General features: G+C 56.4%; 2 protein-coding genes across 10 annotated transcripts in view; both read right to left on the reverse strand.

Moving 5' to 3' along the window:
- Window positions 1–1,580: 1,580 nt before the first annotated feature.
- Window positions 1,581–10,054, reverse strand: Nsmf (NMDA receptor synaptonuclear signaling and neuronal migration factor). Of its 4 annotated transcripts, XM_005083723.4 has the most exons (16): window positions 9,779–10,053; window positions 9,383–9,444; window positions 8,303–8,803; window positions 7,284–7,359; window positions 6,488–6,493; window positions 6,139–6,207; window positions 5,382–5,434; window positions 4,764–4,853; window positions 4,226–4,350; window positions 3,916–3,999; window positions 3,747–3,780; window positions 3,584–3,654; window positions 3,310–3,389; window positions 3,059–3,161; window positions 2,817–2,892; window positions 1,581–2,716 (listed from the first exon to the last, which is right to left on the reverse strand). In XM_005083723.4, exons 1-16 carry the CDS (start codon window positions 9,847–9,849, stop codon window positions 2,619–2,621), a joined length of 1,599 nt encoding a protein of 532 aa, XP_005083780.1. In that variant the 5' UTR covers window positions 9,850–10,053; the 3' UTR covers window positions 1,581–2,618. The 4 variants fall into 4 exon arrangements, with proteins under 4 accessions (XP_005083780.1, XP_021090732.1, XP_005083784.1 ...); XM_021235073.2 differs by lacking the exon at window positions 4,764–4,853 and having other exon boundaries at window positions 9,779–10,054; XM_005083727.4 differs by lacking the exon at window positions 6,139–6,207.
- Window positions 10,055–10,438: 384 nt separating this feature from the next.
- The window catches only part of Pnpla7 (patatin like phospholipase domain containing 7), a 68,691-nt gene continuing 63,404 nt past the window's right edge, over window positions 10,439–15,725 (reverse strand). For 4 of the 6 annotated variants that reach the window (XM_013123277.3, XM_005083730.4, XM_021235068.2 and 1 more), the window contains 9 exons: window positions 14,678–14,794; window positions 14,453–14,522; window positions 13,819–13,935; window positions 12,653–12,801; window positions 12,223–12,375; window positions 11,999–12,109; window positions 11,816–11,900; window positions 11,029–11,132; window positions 10,439–10,849 (listed from right to left, as the gene is read on the reverse strand). In XM_013123277.3, the coding sequence (XP_012978731.1) occupies window positions 10,739–10,849; window positions 11,029–11,132; window positions 11,816–11,900; window positions 11,999–12,109; window positions 12,223–12,375; window positions 12,653–12,801; window positions 13,819–13,935; window positions 14,453–14,522; window positions 14,678–14,794 (1,017 nt within the window). In that variant the 3' untranslated portion in view covers window positions 10,439–10,738. Of the gene's footprint in view, window positions 10,850–11,023; window positions 11,133–11,815; window positions 11,901–11,998; window positions 12,110–12,222; window positions 12,376–12,652; window positions 12,802–13,818; window positions 13,936–14,452; window positions 14,523–14,677; window positions 14,795–15,725 lie in introns of all 6 variants that reach the window. The other 2 variants (XM_040745274.1, XM_013123278.3) reach the window with 2 other exon arrangements.

Genomic DNA, 15,725 nt, shown 5'->3' on the forward strand with positions numbered 1-15,725 from the left:
GTGTCTTAGTGGTAGAATGCTACTTATCCGCATGCCTGAAGCCCTAGGTTCAGTCCCTTGGCACCACACACTCACAGCCACATCCTAACTGAAACATTCTTGCCAGCACTGGGGTGGGAGGTGGGGGGCAAAGGGAGGAGGGGCTTTGTGAGTTTGAGGCCAACCTGATCTACATAGTCAGTTCCAGACCACCTAGTGAGACTCTATTCGGAATTTTTTTTTTTTTTTTTTTTTTTTTTTTGGTTTTTCGAGACAGGGTTTCTCTGTGGCTTTGGAGGCTGTCTCCCGGAACTCACTTGGTAGTCCAGGCTGGTCTCGAACTCACAGAGATCCGCCTGCCTCTGCCTCCCGAGTGCTGGGATTAAAGGCGTGCGCCACCAACGCCCGGCTTCTATTCGGAATTTTAAAAAACAAAACACCTTGCATATTTTTAAAATATTTCTGCCTGACTGTTTTGGCTGTCCGCTAATTTTGATTGAAGAAAGTGGGTTGGGGTAGATGCTTCAGAAAGGCTAAAGACATTGTGGATACCTGTTCCCATGCTCTTGGCTTCCATATCCAGTCCAGCCCCCTGCTTGCTGTCCTATACGTCCCCCATGTTTGGCCCTGGTGCTTTCTGGGCTTTGTTATCTTTCTGTTGCATTTTGTCTTGGTGGCTGTGAGCATGAGGAAGCTCCGACCACTGCTCTAGCGAGCCCTCAGGGTTATGGGCAGGCACCTCTGCTACCCCAGCTAGACCCCAGCTAGACCCCAGGCTGAACTTGCAGGGTCACTCAGAGCAAATGTCTGCCTGCTCTAGGGCTACAGTCATGGTTATGTGATTAAATGCTCCTTCTAAACAGACGTGTTGGGAGATGGGAGCCACAAACACCATCTCACTGGCCTGCATAACAGAATCATGAGGACTCCATGGAGCAGTGACTGAAACACGCACGCACACACGCACGCGCGCACATACAGAGTTGGATTGCATGGGATTCTGTAAAAGTAGACTAATCTAAGCCTATCTTCCAACACTGTTGATGGTGGCACCCAAACCATGCCTTCTTCCTCTTGGTCCTTCCTGGAGTGTCTTGGTGGCAGACCCTAGCACCTAGCCTCAAGCCTGCCAGGCTTTGTCATGCTGTACGCTGTACCCCTACTCCACCCCAAGCCCTTGAACTGCCACCTACTCTGCTCCCTGCCACTGGACAGGTAAGGGTCAAGCAGCGAAGTCTGGTCATAGCTTGGACACTGAGGATCTCTGGCCCACAACCGAGGCTGTAGTCACTCTCTGGAACAGGATGGCCTGAAAGAGGCTGGGGACATTCCCACAGACAGGGGCAGGGATAGGGACCCTTACTTAGCCCTTTTCTAGGTTTACAGGCCCCTCCTGGTAGTGATTACTACCACTGCAGAGAAGACCCTGTCTCCACTCTCTCCTGTGCTGGCTGAAGGACACTCTGGGAGACTCCCTACCCTGTCTTCCCATGGCATGTATCCTTACGGTGGGTGTTCTGATGGCCTCAGCCTTCCCAGGCCAGGTGTGAGGGAAGCCATGCAGCAGTGGCCCCGGCGAATGAGAAGCCCCACACAGCAGCTGCAGCAGAGGATCAAGTTTAATGGTCACTCTAGGGGATATCGTACATTGCTCAGAGCCCAACCCTAACTCCCCTTGGTCAGGGACACAGCCAGGTGCCCTCAGACCCCAGGCTCTACAAAAGGGGGGCCTGCCCCCAAGCTCCAACTATGTACAAGAGAGCCCACCCTGCTAGACCCCGGGCAAGACTGTGAAGGGTGTCTTGGGGACTTCACAGGTCACCAGCTACTTGACTTTCCAGCCTGGGTGACAGATCCAGGCCCCCACTACGGTGTTGGTGAGGTTCTTGCCTTCCAGGGCCCAGCCCCAGCTGGCCCCCACCCAGCCCCTAAGCCTCCGTGCTGGGATGTGGCTTCCAGATCAAGGCTGGGAAAAGCTGAGCTCAACAGCAGCAAGGGAAATGAGTAGGCGTGAGGAGGGCGACAGCTGGCAACCCAGCGCCTCCTCTGAGGAAAGGGAAGGTGAGGCTCTTCCCTCCTACTGCCCAGGCTGCCCCTCGCCACGCTGAGGTCAAAGTAAGCAAGGGTGACACGAGGGTGAAAGCGGACAGATTTGGCCAGTACAGGCCGGGCCAGGCCAGCCAGCCTGACAGAGCCGGCCCCACATGGATGAACCATCCTGGTGCTGGTGATCAAATACGGCAGGGCTGAGGGGCTGGGGGACAGGAGGACCTGAACACACACTGGGCAGGTTGTCTACACTGTAACTAGTAGCAGAGTGCTTAACTAGTTAACTAGTATACGCTGCTTCCCTTCAAATTGTTTCAGGGGTGTAAAAAAATTGCACTTATTTCTATGAACCCCATGGAGGGGCCTCAATGCTGCGGCCTCCAGGCGAGGCATGACAGGACTGTGGCCTCTGTGGCCCACTGGTGCAGCGAGGACCAGACCCTGCGAGAACCTGAGCAATGTCTGAGGGTCCCTGAAGTAGCTGTGGGCAAGACCAGGGCCACACGGTTCTAGGTGCAAGAGGTGGCCCAGCCCCAGGTTCCCAGTCCAGAGGAAACGGCCTGGTGGTGCCTGGGCGTGACCCATGCTCCTCACAGGACGTCATCAAAGTCCAGCAGTTTTGAGTGCTGGCGGCTCTTCCATAGGCGGTAAAGCCGGAAGTCAAAGTAGGTCTCGATCATCTGCTTCCCTAGGCAGGAGAGGGGAAGCCAGGATGCTCAAGCCTGGCCAGGAGGTCCCAGAAGGGTCGAGCCTGCTGAGCCCCCAGTCAGTCAGCTGGGATAACTCACCTTGGGCAGACAGCTCCAGGGGGGACTCAAAGGTAACCTTGTAAGGAGTCATGAGGGTCCTGAGGTTCTGAAATAGCTTCAAGATGGGCAAGGCCATGAGTCTGGGGCTAAGAACAGGGCCCACCCTCCTTGTTTAGGACCCTAGGCATGCGAGAGGTTTCTGTAGGAGGGCTAAGGCAGAAGGAAGTGCCAAGACAAGCAGAAGGCCTTGTCCAGCTTTCTCACAAGTCTGGGGTCCCTACCTTCTCCCCGTTGGGGTTCCCCAGAATGTAGCAGCCCATGATATGGATGACATTCGGCTCTGGGTTCACTTTGCTCATCAGGCGGCTCAACCTCTTCCAGAAGCTGGCGGGGGTTACAGAAGGTCTCAGCTCAGGGCTGAGGGCCCCATGACTGAACGCCACGGGAAGAAGCATGGTGCAGGGAGGGAGCTGGAAGGAATCTACGAGGGTCAAGGCCACCCTCCCGCAACCATGGTACCCTCCCCTCTCACTGGATCATGTCCTCTTCCTTCTCCACTTTGGCAAAGGTGGCCACCTTGTTCTTGAGCAAATAAAGGTGTCCAGGGCCACCCTGTAAGAGGTCACGGTCAGGCCTCAGGAGTGCTTGAGGGAGGATAGGATGAGACACCCATCCACATACCCAGTCCACAAACGCACCCACACACCGACACTCCCACCTGTGGACACATGCAGTAGAGTCTGGGGCTTGCTACCCCTACTGCACTGACCTCTTCTCCTGGGCAAGAAAGAAAAGGCTGGTTCTACCTGGCAGAAAATCAGCATCTTCCAGATTTTGGCCCCCTTGTGATAGATGTTCAGTTTCTTCTCTATCTCCTCTGTAGACAGAGGGCTATGAGCACTTCCCCTCCCCATACAGGCTACCCTTCCCTTCCTGCCAGCCACCAGCTGAAGTGAGCAAGGTACATACCCAGAATGTCCTCAAATGTTGCATGCTCATGGTCCTGAGAATAGATAGGCCACACATCAGAGCCCTTGCTAGCCCCCCAAGGATTCAGGCACCAGTAGCTGGGCCCAGAGTGAGAGGCGCGCCCGGCCAGGATTTGTCTGGATGCATAAGAGTCGGAAAGGACACTCACATAGAGGATGGGGATGATGGAGGGGTCATCCCTGCGGATGATGGTAGGGATGTACTCGGCTTTTGGCACCTTGGAGGAGATCAGCTGTGGAGGACAGGGAAAGTCCTATGAGGTGCGCCCCACAGCCTTGTGATGAGCCCCTACTCTGCTGTAACCAAGGGCAGAGTCCTCTGAAACTGGCCCTGGAAGCAGACAGAGGCTGAGACCCCTCCCCAAGCCAAGGGTGGAGTGTGGGCGTGGTGGGGAGGATCAGAGAACAAAGCTGTACCCCACCCAGATGCCATGGGGTGCACCCAGGGGCAGGCCTCACCATGACCTTGGGTGGCAAGAAGCCCTCAGTGTCACAGGCCATGGCCTCCAGGCCTTTCTCTGTGTCCCAGTCCAGGTCCTCACAAGCCTCATCCAGGGTGCAGTGTGAGCTCTGCAGGTCACTGCCTAGGAGGCAGGAGGGGTCACCAGGACAGGAGCATACCACCCATAAGGCCCAACCATGTCCTGGAGGGTTTTTGGGTAAGTGAGAAGGTTATAGTCACAGGCAAACTGCAGGGCTGGGCAGGAAGAGGAGAGACAGGTGAAGCTGGGACCCAGCACAAAAGTCACCTGTGGTCAAGTATGAGAGACAGTGGGTACCACCTTACAGACGCCCCAGTTAGCACTGCTTAGCCATTAGTTAACACCACCTAAGAGATAGGAGATGCCAGGTACTCCCATCTCATAGACAGGTAAACTGAGGCTCAGAGAGCAGAAGCGCGGAAGCCTAGCGGTACTGGCATGGGACCCTTGGAAGGCATATGGGCCTAAAAGGGAACTTCTCAGGGAAGTGGGCTAGCCTACAACTGGACACCTACTGTCTCGGGAGTCGTGGGAAGTGTCGGCTTTCATAGGGGTGGGGTCGCTCCAGGACCGGCTGAAGCTCCGTTCGCGCCGCTCAGCGAACGCTGCAGTGAGAGCAAAACCCCCATTAGCCAGAGGGGGCAAAAACAGAGCAGACTCAGGCCCTAGGCTGGGGGCTGGGGTGTGTAGAGAGGCAGACACTGACAAGGATGGGGCCTGAGGTCACATATAGGGGGCTGAGACCAACGATAAGTTTCGTGTACTAGCACAGAACACTAGGAGCAGAGTCTGCACTTGGAGGACATCAGGGCAGAGACAAAAGGCACAGTGTAGATCGAGAGAGAGCTCGGGTGGGTGGGGCTTGGGCTAGGTAGAGCGCTGGGTTAGGGCACTGGTCAAGTAGGGCCTGGGCGAGGCACAACACTCACTGTTGGGGAAGCAAGACAGAACACTGAAATAGGGCCGGACAGGAGCAGAACGCCAGGGAGAGGGGCAAGGCCTAGGGAAAGGCAGAACATGTGGGGCCGGAACAGATGGAGGGAGGCGGGCTGCCAACATGCAAAGCCCCAGCTTGCCACGAAGCCCCACACTGCCAAGCACAGCACAACCCACCTCCCCGATACCCATCTTACTCTGGGCCTTCACCCGCCGACTGCCAACCATGCGCAGGTGTTTGCGGAAGTTTCTGAAGGAGAAACCATGGGGTGGTGAGGGTCCGCAGAGGGGTGGATGGTGGCTCCTGCCCACCCAGTCCCTGACCACGCTGAGGCTGGACACAGAGCAATCTCCCCCAAGGCTCAAAAGCAAGCCCTGCCTCCTCCCGCGCTCCTTCCAGAGCTCCAGAGCAGAGGCATGCGTGTCTCTCCTGCCAGGTTCGTTTCCTGCCGAGGCTTCTCACAGTCATGTCCTCTGTTGCGAGACACCCTAATATCCTCTACCTGAACCCACACCCACAAGCTGCTCTGGGGGTTTCAAATTGTCCCTTCCCCACTAGGGAGACAGATTCTCTCTTCCCCCAAATTATGGGCCCTGCCAAGACCCCGTGTGTGAAACAGACAAATGTTTTCCCAGGCACGCGTCTGAGATTGGCGGCAGTTGGAGAGGGTAGACTGTGCCACTGGATGACAGCTCTAGGCTTCGGGGCTAGACAGACATGGATGGGCTAGCTGGCGGCAGCATGACTATCGATGTACCCTCCAACTATAGGTCCAGAGGCTGGAATGCAGCCTGGTCACATGGCCTCTCCTGCCTGCCACGTCCCCAGAGCAGGGCCAGGCCAGTGGTCGCCACCACCCTTCCCCCATCAGGTCTTCCAGGGCCAGGAGGGCCCTGGCCAGGCCAGTGCAGACCAGAGACAGACCCTGGTGGCGAGTGGCTGGCAGGCCCTACCTCTGGATTACAGACGCGGAATCATTCTCCCGTTTCCGACGCTTCCTCTCCGCGTAGCCCCTGAATACCCTGAGAAACCGCCGCAAGTCAGCACTGCCCTTGGCTGAAGGCAGGAGGGACACAGACGTGGGGACAGAGGTGGCAAGCACGGGGGCCCAGCGGGGCAGCCCAGGCCCAGCTCCCAGCAGACCCTGCTGAGGCCTAGCTGTCCACAGGAAGCTGGACTAATGGGAGCTCACTACTCACTGCCCAGGCCCGGGTCCCTGACCTGCAGACATCTATCCGAGGGCGGGAGGGTCCCCCAGGACAACGGCTGCGCCCCTAAGTGCACATTGCATGGCATACTTACGAGATGCTGAAGGCACGGTATGAAGAGGCAGCAAGAGAAAGAAGACACAATGAGTGTGGCCGTCTGGCTCCCTTCAGCCCCCCAGGGCCCCTGAAGGTAGATTCCTCCCAACAGGATGTCTATTGGACTCAAGGCCAGCTGCCAAAGGGCACCAGAGGCTGAGTCACTGGCCCATACCAGCGGTGCTGGGCTCTGGCCAGGCAAGGATGGGTTTGGCCCACAGAAGCTTGCCTAAGCCCTGTCCACTTTGCCACAGCAATCGAGAGTGCGGAAGGACTGCTTTGGAGTGGGGGCCTTGCTTCTGAGGCGTATCCTTGGGAGGACAACTTAGACACATGTCAGATAAACAGGAACAGACCTCCAAGAGACCCCTGGTAACTGTCACCTGTCACATATGAAGCAGAATGAGGTTGGAGTTTGGGATACGCATGAGGACCAGAATCCCCCACCCCAAACCGCTTAGTGCTGGTGCTGTCAGCTACCAGCCGCAACTCTGTCTGAGTCAGGTCCCTAGCCAAAATGAAGATGAAAGGCCATGAGTGGGTAGGCTGAGTGTGAGGAATGCCCACGAGGGGGAAGTGCGGAAAGGGGCAGGGAGAAGTAAAAGTAGGATGTGGACTGAGGGAATGAGCAGGTAGCCTGCCTGCTGGGACTCAGAGCCTCAGCTTTGCCCATCGGCAGACCTGGCACAAGGCGGTATGTGCAGCTCTTCACGGGAAGACCCCGGCTGAGCCAGAGGCCTGGCAAGAGCTGTATTTCCTAAGCCCCCGGACTCTTGCAGTGGACAGTGACTCACGCTTGCATAGTTGTGGTTGCCGTCTGGAAGCTGAAAAGGTTTTCCTTGGGGAACCAGGTACGGATGGGGACATCATCTAGGAGAGAGAGGAGGCTGTGGCTAGCAAGGACAGGTGTCCTGAAGCCCGATTCCTCCCTCCTGGGAAGAGACTCCGGGCCCACTGGGCCAGCCACAGTAGCAGAGTCAAGGCAACAGGACAGAGTCCCCTCAAGGAGAGAAAAGGCTGGCTCAGGGTGGGGTTCCAGGAGGTAAGTCCACCTACCCACCGTCTCTAACTTTAAAAACAAAAGTCTCATTTTAATGTTTTCTCTTTTTTAAGAGAAAGAGGTGGAGGGTGCGGGGGGGGGGGAGTTAGAGCTGTCTGACCCTGCTGGAGCTGGAGTCACAGGTGGCTGTGAGTGGTCTGATATGGGTCCTGGGAACCAAACCCGGGTCCTCTGCAGGAGCAGTGAGTGTTCTTAACCACTGAGCTATCTCCCTACCCCTGGCATGAGGCTTTCTGTTTAATTTTCCTGTTAGCGGTTAAGAGAATGAGGAACTTCCTCCAAAGCTGGAGTCTGCCCTTGGACTGACACATTTTTGTCTTCCTTGGGCACAGGGTAGTCCTTCTCAGCTACTACCTGGCCAGACATCCCATCCTTATAGTCCCACAAGAGGACTTAGTAAGCTCGAGTCCTGAGAGTGGAGACCGCCTTGCTGAGGACTGCCCACTTCCCAGGCTCCCCTAGAGCTAGTCTCTGAAGCCTGGGCATGGGGCTGCAGGACTGTCCTAAGGGAGGTGTTCTGTGGGGAAGGGTAGTTACTAAACACAGCAAGTCCTCTGGGCATTCTAACCCCTCCCTCCAGTTAACAAGCTAATCTCAGGGCTCAAACAACTTCCCCTCCCTTGTAGTTTCTGAAGACAGCCTCATCTTCCACTAAGCCATGTTTTTATACAGCCTCGAGATCCTCCCAGGCCCCCTCCTCCAGGAAGTATCCTTGATAAGCTCTGTGGTAGGCCCAGAGATAAGGCCCCTCACCAGACACTCGATCAACACTATGCATCCTCTCCAGCTTCTTGTGGCTGCCAGAACCCTCAGGCAGAGGTGGCTGTTCCAGCCCAAAGGCCCGCGGGGAGGGACCAGGGACCAGCTGGGCACATCCTGGGCATTCTTTGGAGCCCTGGCGGCTGCCTGCCCAGCTTTGGCAGGGCCTGCTGATGTCCTCACGGCTGCTGCCTGGGCTGGCACGCAGGGGCTGGCTATGGTGGTGAGGGTGTCGCTCCCTCTGCCTCCTCCCCTTTACCACGGCCAGCTCGATGGCTTCGGCTTCAGAGCTGGGCAGCAGGGCTGGCTCTCTAGAGATGGTATACACACGGGGCTGGGGGCCCTCTGTGGCCGGCTTCCCGCTGACAGGCTCATCTGAGATGCTGCCCTCATAGCGGCCATTGGAGACGAGGGAGAGGCGGCGCTTGTTCTGGGGGGCAGGCTGCATCTCTGGGGACCCGTCGTGGCCAGAGTAGGCGTCAGCCAGCAGGTGGTCTAAGGGAAAGGCACCAGGTGAACCTTCAGCCTTCTGGTCTACCCTCCCGGTCTCCCGGTACATGAGGGCAATAGACACTCGGCAAGCACCAAACTTGGTAAGGGGGCTCTGGTGGCTAGAAAAGGTTCTGCCAGGTGCCCTGTTCCTCTCCTCATTTGGGCCTGAAGCCCTTGGAAGAGTGTGGACTGGGGTGACAAATAGGCCTTGCTACCTGTGTGTGCATCATCATCAGAGGTAAGAATAGACAGGCCAATCCCCCCCCCCCCCCGAGTCTGCAGATACACCCATTTGTCTGGTGCCAACTTCTCCCCTCCCCCCAGACCAGCTGGCCCCCGAGACAGTGGTGCCAGCCCTGGGGGTGCCAAGAGGCCTGTTGCCATGCCAACAACCCAGGCTGGGAGGGCGCCATGGAGATGGGTGACTGGAGCTCCTCCTGGGGTTCTGGGCTCTGGAGGGCAGGGGATGCGAGGCAGAGATGCCAGCAAAGCGTCTAGGCCGGCTCACACTCCACTGACCCTGGTCCTGACCTGGGGCAGAGAACTCACCCTGCACAGCCCTTTTGTTTCCTGCGCCCCTACCTGCACCGTTGCGGTTCTCAGGGTGACTCTGGGACAGGTACTCTCCAAACGCTCGGGCTGCTCTGCAGGGTAAGCAGAGGGAACACGGTCAGTGCATGCTGGCTACCAGCCTTCGACATTGGCAAGACCCTCCCCACCAGACCTACCCCCACCCAGCCATCCACACCAACGCGAGGAGAGGTGGGCTCTCTCCACCCACCACAGAGAACCAGGATATCTTGGTCAGGGACCTCCGACAGCTTTCTGTCCAAACTGTCCAGCCTGTGGGCGTCAGGTTGTAAGGCCCCAGGCCCACTCTAGTCGGAACAGGAAAGCTGCAAGGGGCTGGGAAGCAGCACACACCACAGCGGAAGCCGGCAGCGGCTACCTGACCTCCCGTCTGTCCGCCGCACTCACCTTACTTTGGCCGCTACCGAGGACATGGCCTCGCTCCTCAGCGCCCTCCTCCTGGAGGCGGCGGCACCCATGGTCACGGTGCCCGCGCATCCCCCGGGCTTCAGAGCGCGCCCCGCGCCCGCCGCCTCTGCCGGGGGAGCCGTACCGCGCCTGAGGTCGCGCTAAGTCTCGGCCTCAGGGTCAGGGTCACACTCAGGCCCGGGCCCCGCATGGCCGCACCCAGCGCCCTGCGCGTCCAGCCACTCTAGGAGAGCGAGGCTGGACCCGGGGGCGGTGCTCCGCCTCCTGACGCCAGGCCTGGACTGGCACCACCCCCATGATGACAGATAACGGGTGTGGCTAAAAGGCGGCTCCTCCCGCGGGCTTTCTTCCTGGGGGCGACCCTCTCAGAACTAAAGTGAAGCTCTTCTACTAAAGGGCAGGGCCCTTGTATGCCCTGGGGCGAGGAACGTCTAAGAAACCCCTAGAGCTCATCTTGGTTTTGGGGCAAACCTTAGCTGCACCCAGACGCGGAGTATCCTGCCTGCCTAGCCTATAGCTGCCGCCTGGAGGTAGCAGGAACCAGCAAAGGGGTCCTGAGAGGTTATATGACCACCCTGCTGGGACCTTCCCGATCTCAGGTCCATCTAGCTCTTTGCCATAGCAACCTTCACACCGGAGTGAAATATCACACAATCAGACTGACTTTTATTAATACGCCAATCCCACATTCCCACGCCTCACAGAGGCTTCAGAGCCTCCTCAGTATTGCTTGCTGTGGGGATACAAGGTGTGTCCGTGAAGAGGCCCAAGGTTCCTCTAATACAGCCCATGTCCTTGGAAGAAATCACATGGATACACCACCCAGCTGGATCTTGTCTGGCAACTGAAGTAGCCTCCAAGGAGAGGGCGCAGCCTCGGGCTGGGGTCAGGCCCAGGGGAGGACTGTGCTGTATTGCATTAGTTCAGGCAGGAAAGGCTTTAGAGTTTTGGCCCCTGCTCATCTTGATCAGGGAGCCAAGGGTAGGAGTCCTGGGACTGTCCTGGGGGAGTCACGCCTGAGGGCCCTTGCCACAATGAAGGCTCATCCTCCTGGAAGCAAATCATACATGGTCAAGACACGTGACCTAGGGGCTGCCAGATCCCAGGCCGCAGCACCTGGGGTGGGAGGGAGTGGCCAGTACAGAATCAGGGACCAGGATAGGCACTGTCTGGGGATCTCACACGGGCACAACCAAGGGGCACTGGCAGGGCAGGGCCCAGTACCTCACCGAGTCAGAGTCCGAGTCAATCCCAGTGCTCTGGAAGTCAGCGTACGTTTCCTTGGGAATGTCTGGCAGCTCCTCCTCATACTCTGTCTGATAGTCAGATTCATCTGGAGCAGAAGGAAGGGCTGCATTGGTTCCCTCCCCAAGGACAGTGGCTGTGTCCAGCATAACTAAAACTAAGGCAGAACATGGCCACAGACCCTCCGGCCCTAGCTCCATGGTAACACATACGCAACCATCTATTAGACTCAACAATACATCACGTTTGGCTTTCATAAAAGTTGGCCCTTCTTACCCACTAAGCATGCACAGGGGGCCTGGTCAAGGGTGCCTAAGGGGATACCAGCACAAATTTAGTCAGTGCCTGGGGCCTCACCCTGGGAAGCCCCCACGGCACCTCTCAAGTTCCTGTTAAGATGGAAATGCAGCAGGGAATGCTGCAGAACATGCTCTGTTTCAAGACCAGGGTGAGGATCAGGGCAGTGGTTGTTGGACCTAGCCCTCAGGATCTCTATAAGTTAGGCTCCCCTGAAGGTCTGTGATGTGGTCAGGATACTATTTGGAGTGAGGGGAGAAGCCTGAGTGGCCTAGGAGAAAATCCCATCGCTATGGGAACTCGGGCTGGACAGATGGTCTCAGGGTCTTGACACAGCAGAGCAGCAGTGGTTAAGCTTCTTGGTCAGTAGGTCTCAAATGCCACTGACTTCTTCACAAGCATAGTGGGGTCTGGACACCTCTAGCCTGTCGCAACCTTTGTTATGAAGGCCCTCTTTCTGGACATCTAACTCACCATCCACTGCAGACACCTTGGCTGGCTCTATTCGTGACACGATCTCAGCGAGGTCGGTGAAGGAGGCGTTGGGGCAGGTGAACGCCTGGAGTGCGGTAAAGGCGGCACAGGGACTGAGTACGTCCGTCTCAGGCTGCACAGGCGGTGGAGCCCACCCGCCACACCCTCCATCCTGCTTCTCACCCCACAGTCCTTCCTCTTGCTTGTCCCCTGCTGGTCTTGCAGCATCTTCTCCAGCACACCACTCCGAACCCAGATGTCAAATACTGTCCGCCCATGCTGATACCCAACTTCCTGTGTACATAGGAGGCCCCATCAGGAACTTGGGGAGCCCCTTCTTGTGCCCTTAGAAAAGAGGCTGAAGAGGTAAGAACCCTCTTCCCCCGGAGTGACTTGTTGACACTCACACAGATCTCATCAAACTTGCCGAAGTCCAAGGTGCGGTAGCTATCAATGGGAGGCCTCAGACACTCACAATAGTCACTGTTCTTCACCATCTCCAGCTGCCGGACGCAGCACACATAGGCCAGGCGAGTCTGGATCTCTGCCATGTTCAACACCTGCCAAGAACACTTCATTCTCCTACCCTAGCCCTCCCTCCTGGCCCAGAGGCATGATGGGTTCTGAGCCAGAGTCTCGAAGATGTGACCTAGTGAGCCCCTCATGTCGTAGAGTTAGTCCCGGGGCCTGGGAGGCAGTGCAAATGAGCGGCCCAGACCCTCTGGACTCTGAGCTTGGGAGGTGCTCTACATCCCTCCTGCCAGGGATGGATGACACATGGAGGATGAGAACGCAAGTCCCCGAGAGGCTATCTAGTCCATCTGGTACCAATCCTACCTTGACTTTTGTAGCCAAGGGGTTCCAGCGTTTCCAAAGTAGCCACCATCCAGACAAGGCGTCACCATAGTTGGTGAGGTCCGTCTCATCCCGGCTGCCAACATCAATGGCAATCACAACCTTTGCCCCCATGGATCTTGCCACATCCGCTATGGAGAAAAAGGTAGCCTGGTTACCACTCAGGTTAAAAATGCAGAACCAGCCGGGCGTTGGTGGCGCAAGCCTTTAATCCCAGCACTCGGGAGGCAGAGGCAGGCGGATCTCTGTGAGTTTGAGACCAGTCTGGTCTACAGAGCGAGTTCCAGGACATCCTCCAATGCCACAGAGAAACCCTGTCTCGAAATATGGAGAAAAAAAAATCTGGAACCAGAGGCCTGGAGAGATGCTCATCAGTTAAGAGCACTGACTGCTCTACTAGGAGACTTGGGTTCAATTCCCAGCACCACACGGCAGCTACATAACTGTCTCTAACTCCAAGATCTGGCACCCTCACACAGACAGACATGCAGGCGAAATACCAATGCAAGTGAAATAAAAGTAAATAAATTATTTTTAAAAAATGCAAAGCCAGGGTTTGAAGTAGCATTCCAGGAGGAATGGGAAAAACAGAATGGAGGCAGACATTGCTTTACTGAGCACTAAGAGGGCCCTGCTTCTCTTGGTGGCTCTATCAGGGGACCATGTGGTCCCTCCCTCTCTAGTATTCTTCCTGGGCCTATAAAGGCAGGAGACCACATGCCCCAGCTTGGGAGTAGCCATGTGCACAAAACTGTGTTCTGAGCCTTCTAGGATGTAGCCAACAGGTAGCAGGTACGGCCTCACTCATAGTGCACCCAACACCTGCAGGCTGTTAATTTCCAACTGTGGGCACAGATGGAAATCAATTGCTCCTGGTTTGTCTCCTTGGCCTTTGTTCTGTTGCTGCTGTGCTAACGGGCAGAGCCATATGCTGGGAGCATGCTGTGCGCATGTGCGTGCATGGGCACATGCGCATGTGTTCTCTACGAGCTGATGCCAGCCTGACATTTTCTCTTGGCATACTCTAAGGAAAACGTGTGCCACCTCAGCCTTCCTGGTGTGGAGGCGGTTGTGGCAGGCAGCCACAGGGCAGAATGACCAAAGAGCTACGTGCCAGCATGGGGGCACTCCCCCAACCTCGGCAGTACCTGGGAGGTTGTTGATGTAACCCCCATCCATCAGCAGGTGTCCATCCTTGGGATCGCAGAGAGGGGGCATGTAGCCTGACAAGGACATGCTTGCACGGACATACCTCCATAGAGAGCCTGGAGCATCAAGAAGGTCTGGTGGGACAGGGACTAGGAAGGAACCTTTCTTTCTCTGCCCTTTGTAGTCCTTGCCCTGCACTGGAGAATCAGAGCCTTGTCTCTGTCAGTCTGAAAGCCCATGGATACTACTTCCAGGGAGAGCACTAAGCTTGACAGACCACCACCAGACCTCTCGTCTGCATAGAGCTTTCCCTTCAAAAGACATGGCATTGAAGTATTCCTCCGTGGCCTCCAGATATCAAGTGAAGACTCCCTAATTCTGCTCCTTTCTCAGAGGCCCTTTTATCCACCTGGTATCCTCATTCCTGACTGCCCTACTTCACCTAGTATGCCTATGGCAGGTTCATCCTCTACCCACCCTATGCAAATGTACCCATGACTCTTGCTTCCTTTTAAGACCCTCGGTGCCCCCGTGGAGCTACCTGTCCATGCTCCCATTACCCGCCTGAGATCCTAGAGCTGCTGAACCCACTAAGCTGACCCTATGGTACTTTTGGTTGGGGAAGGCTCTCACCATCTGTGTGAACCCGCATGGCAGAGGCTGTGATGTCAGTGGTGATGGCAAAATAGGGGAGCCACAGGTCCTGTGGGGAGGACAGGGATCAGAGGAGGCCTCCTCTCCAACGGTTCCCTGCCCCACACTGGCAAGGCCCATCTAGGGACAGATGAACATGGAGAAAGCAAGATGGTGTCAAGGTCACTGGGCATCCAGTGCAAGCCAGGTGTGGTAGGGACACACCTCAATCTGCCGGTCTCCAAAGATGCTGCTGATGCTGCTGTTGAAGCCAGTTCCAGAAAACATAGATGTGATTGGGTAGGTCAGGTCTAACATAGCCTTCGCCATCGACGTCATACCCTAGAGACATGGGAGACCAAGACCGTTGCTGAGGAAATCACATTTCTGCATCAGTACACAGGCAGCCAAGAGAATCCACAGGCCAGCTGCCTCAGGTTTCAGGAGGTGAGGAGGCCAGCACAAGCTCCCGGGCGTAGGAGTTAAGAGCCTCACATGGCTCCATGACTTCTTCCCTCACGCAGCTATACCTTGAGAGCCCTTGAGGGCTCCAGCAGACCTTTGTGCTTTGGGCGTTCACATTTTCCTACACAGGAGAGGGAGTACTAGGCTGGATAGAACCACCAGCTCTAGACTCTAGCAAAGAAAACAAGGAATAAGACTGCCTGAGATTCTGCCCAGGGCCTGAGTTAGGGACGCCGCTGGATAGACTGTCCCATCGTCATCCATCTCTTTTTTAGCACGGCTGGTGGGCAGGTATACCCACAGCTCCATCCCCATTGTGTCCAGCAGTAGCCTCCTGCAGGGTAGCCGCCTCAGCAAGGTACCACAGCTTAGTTCACCCTCAGGTTGGTGGGAGGACCAGCCCAAGGTGCCCTCACTCTTCCCATTGCTGATTCTCAGCAGCAGATGAGCAGGAGGAAGGAAAAACACTTCCCACAGGCCCTGGGCTGGGCTTTCTAGCCCATGACCACATTCTAAACTATTCTATACCAACTGAACACGTTTTCCTGTGGTCACTGCTCTCAGAGGCCACCCCCAGGGACTACTGGCAGGATGTGTCACCAGGCTCTCTTTTTTGATGGCCACTCATTCCATGGATGAAATCTCTCTGGACAGAGGCTCAGCCAGCACCCTTAGCTTTGTGAATGCAGCAGACAGCCCACTCCTCAGCTTCTGCATGAGGATGACCAATTTTCTCTTCTTTGAAAAAGGAGAGCACAAAAACCTTTTGATCCCACGCATGGTTTCAGCAGGGTTCCATTTGTTCCAC

This window comes from Mesocricetus auratus, unplaced genomic scaffold, assembly GCF_017639785.1.
Source record: "Mesocricetus auratus isolate SY011 unplaced genomic scaffold, BCM_Maur_2.0 Super-Scaffold_100004, whole genome shotgun sequence".
Taxonomy (NCBI): domain Eukaryota; kingdom Metazoa; phylum Chordata; class Mammalia; order Rodentia; family Cricetidae; genus Mesocricetus; species Mesocricetus auratus.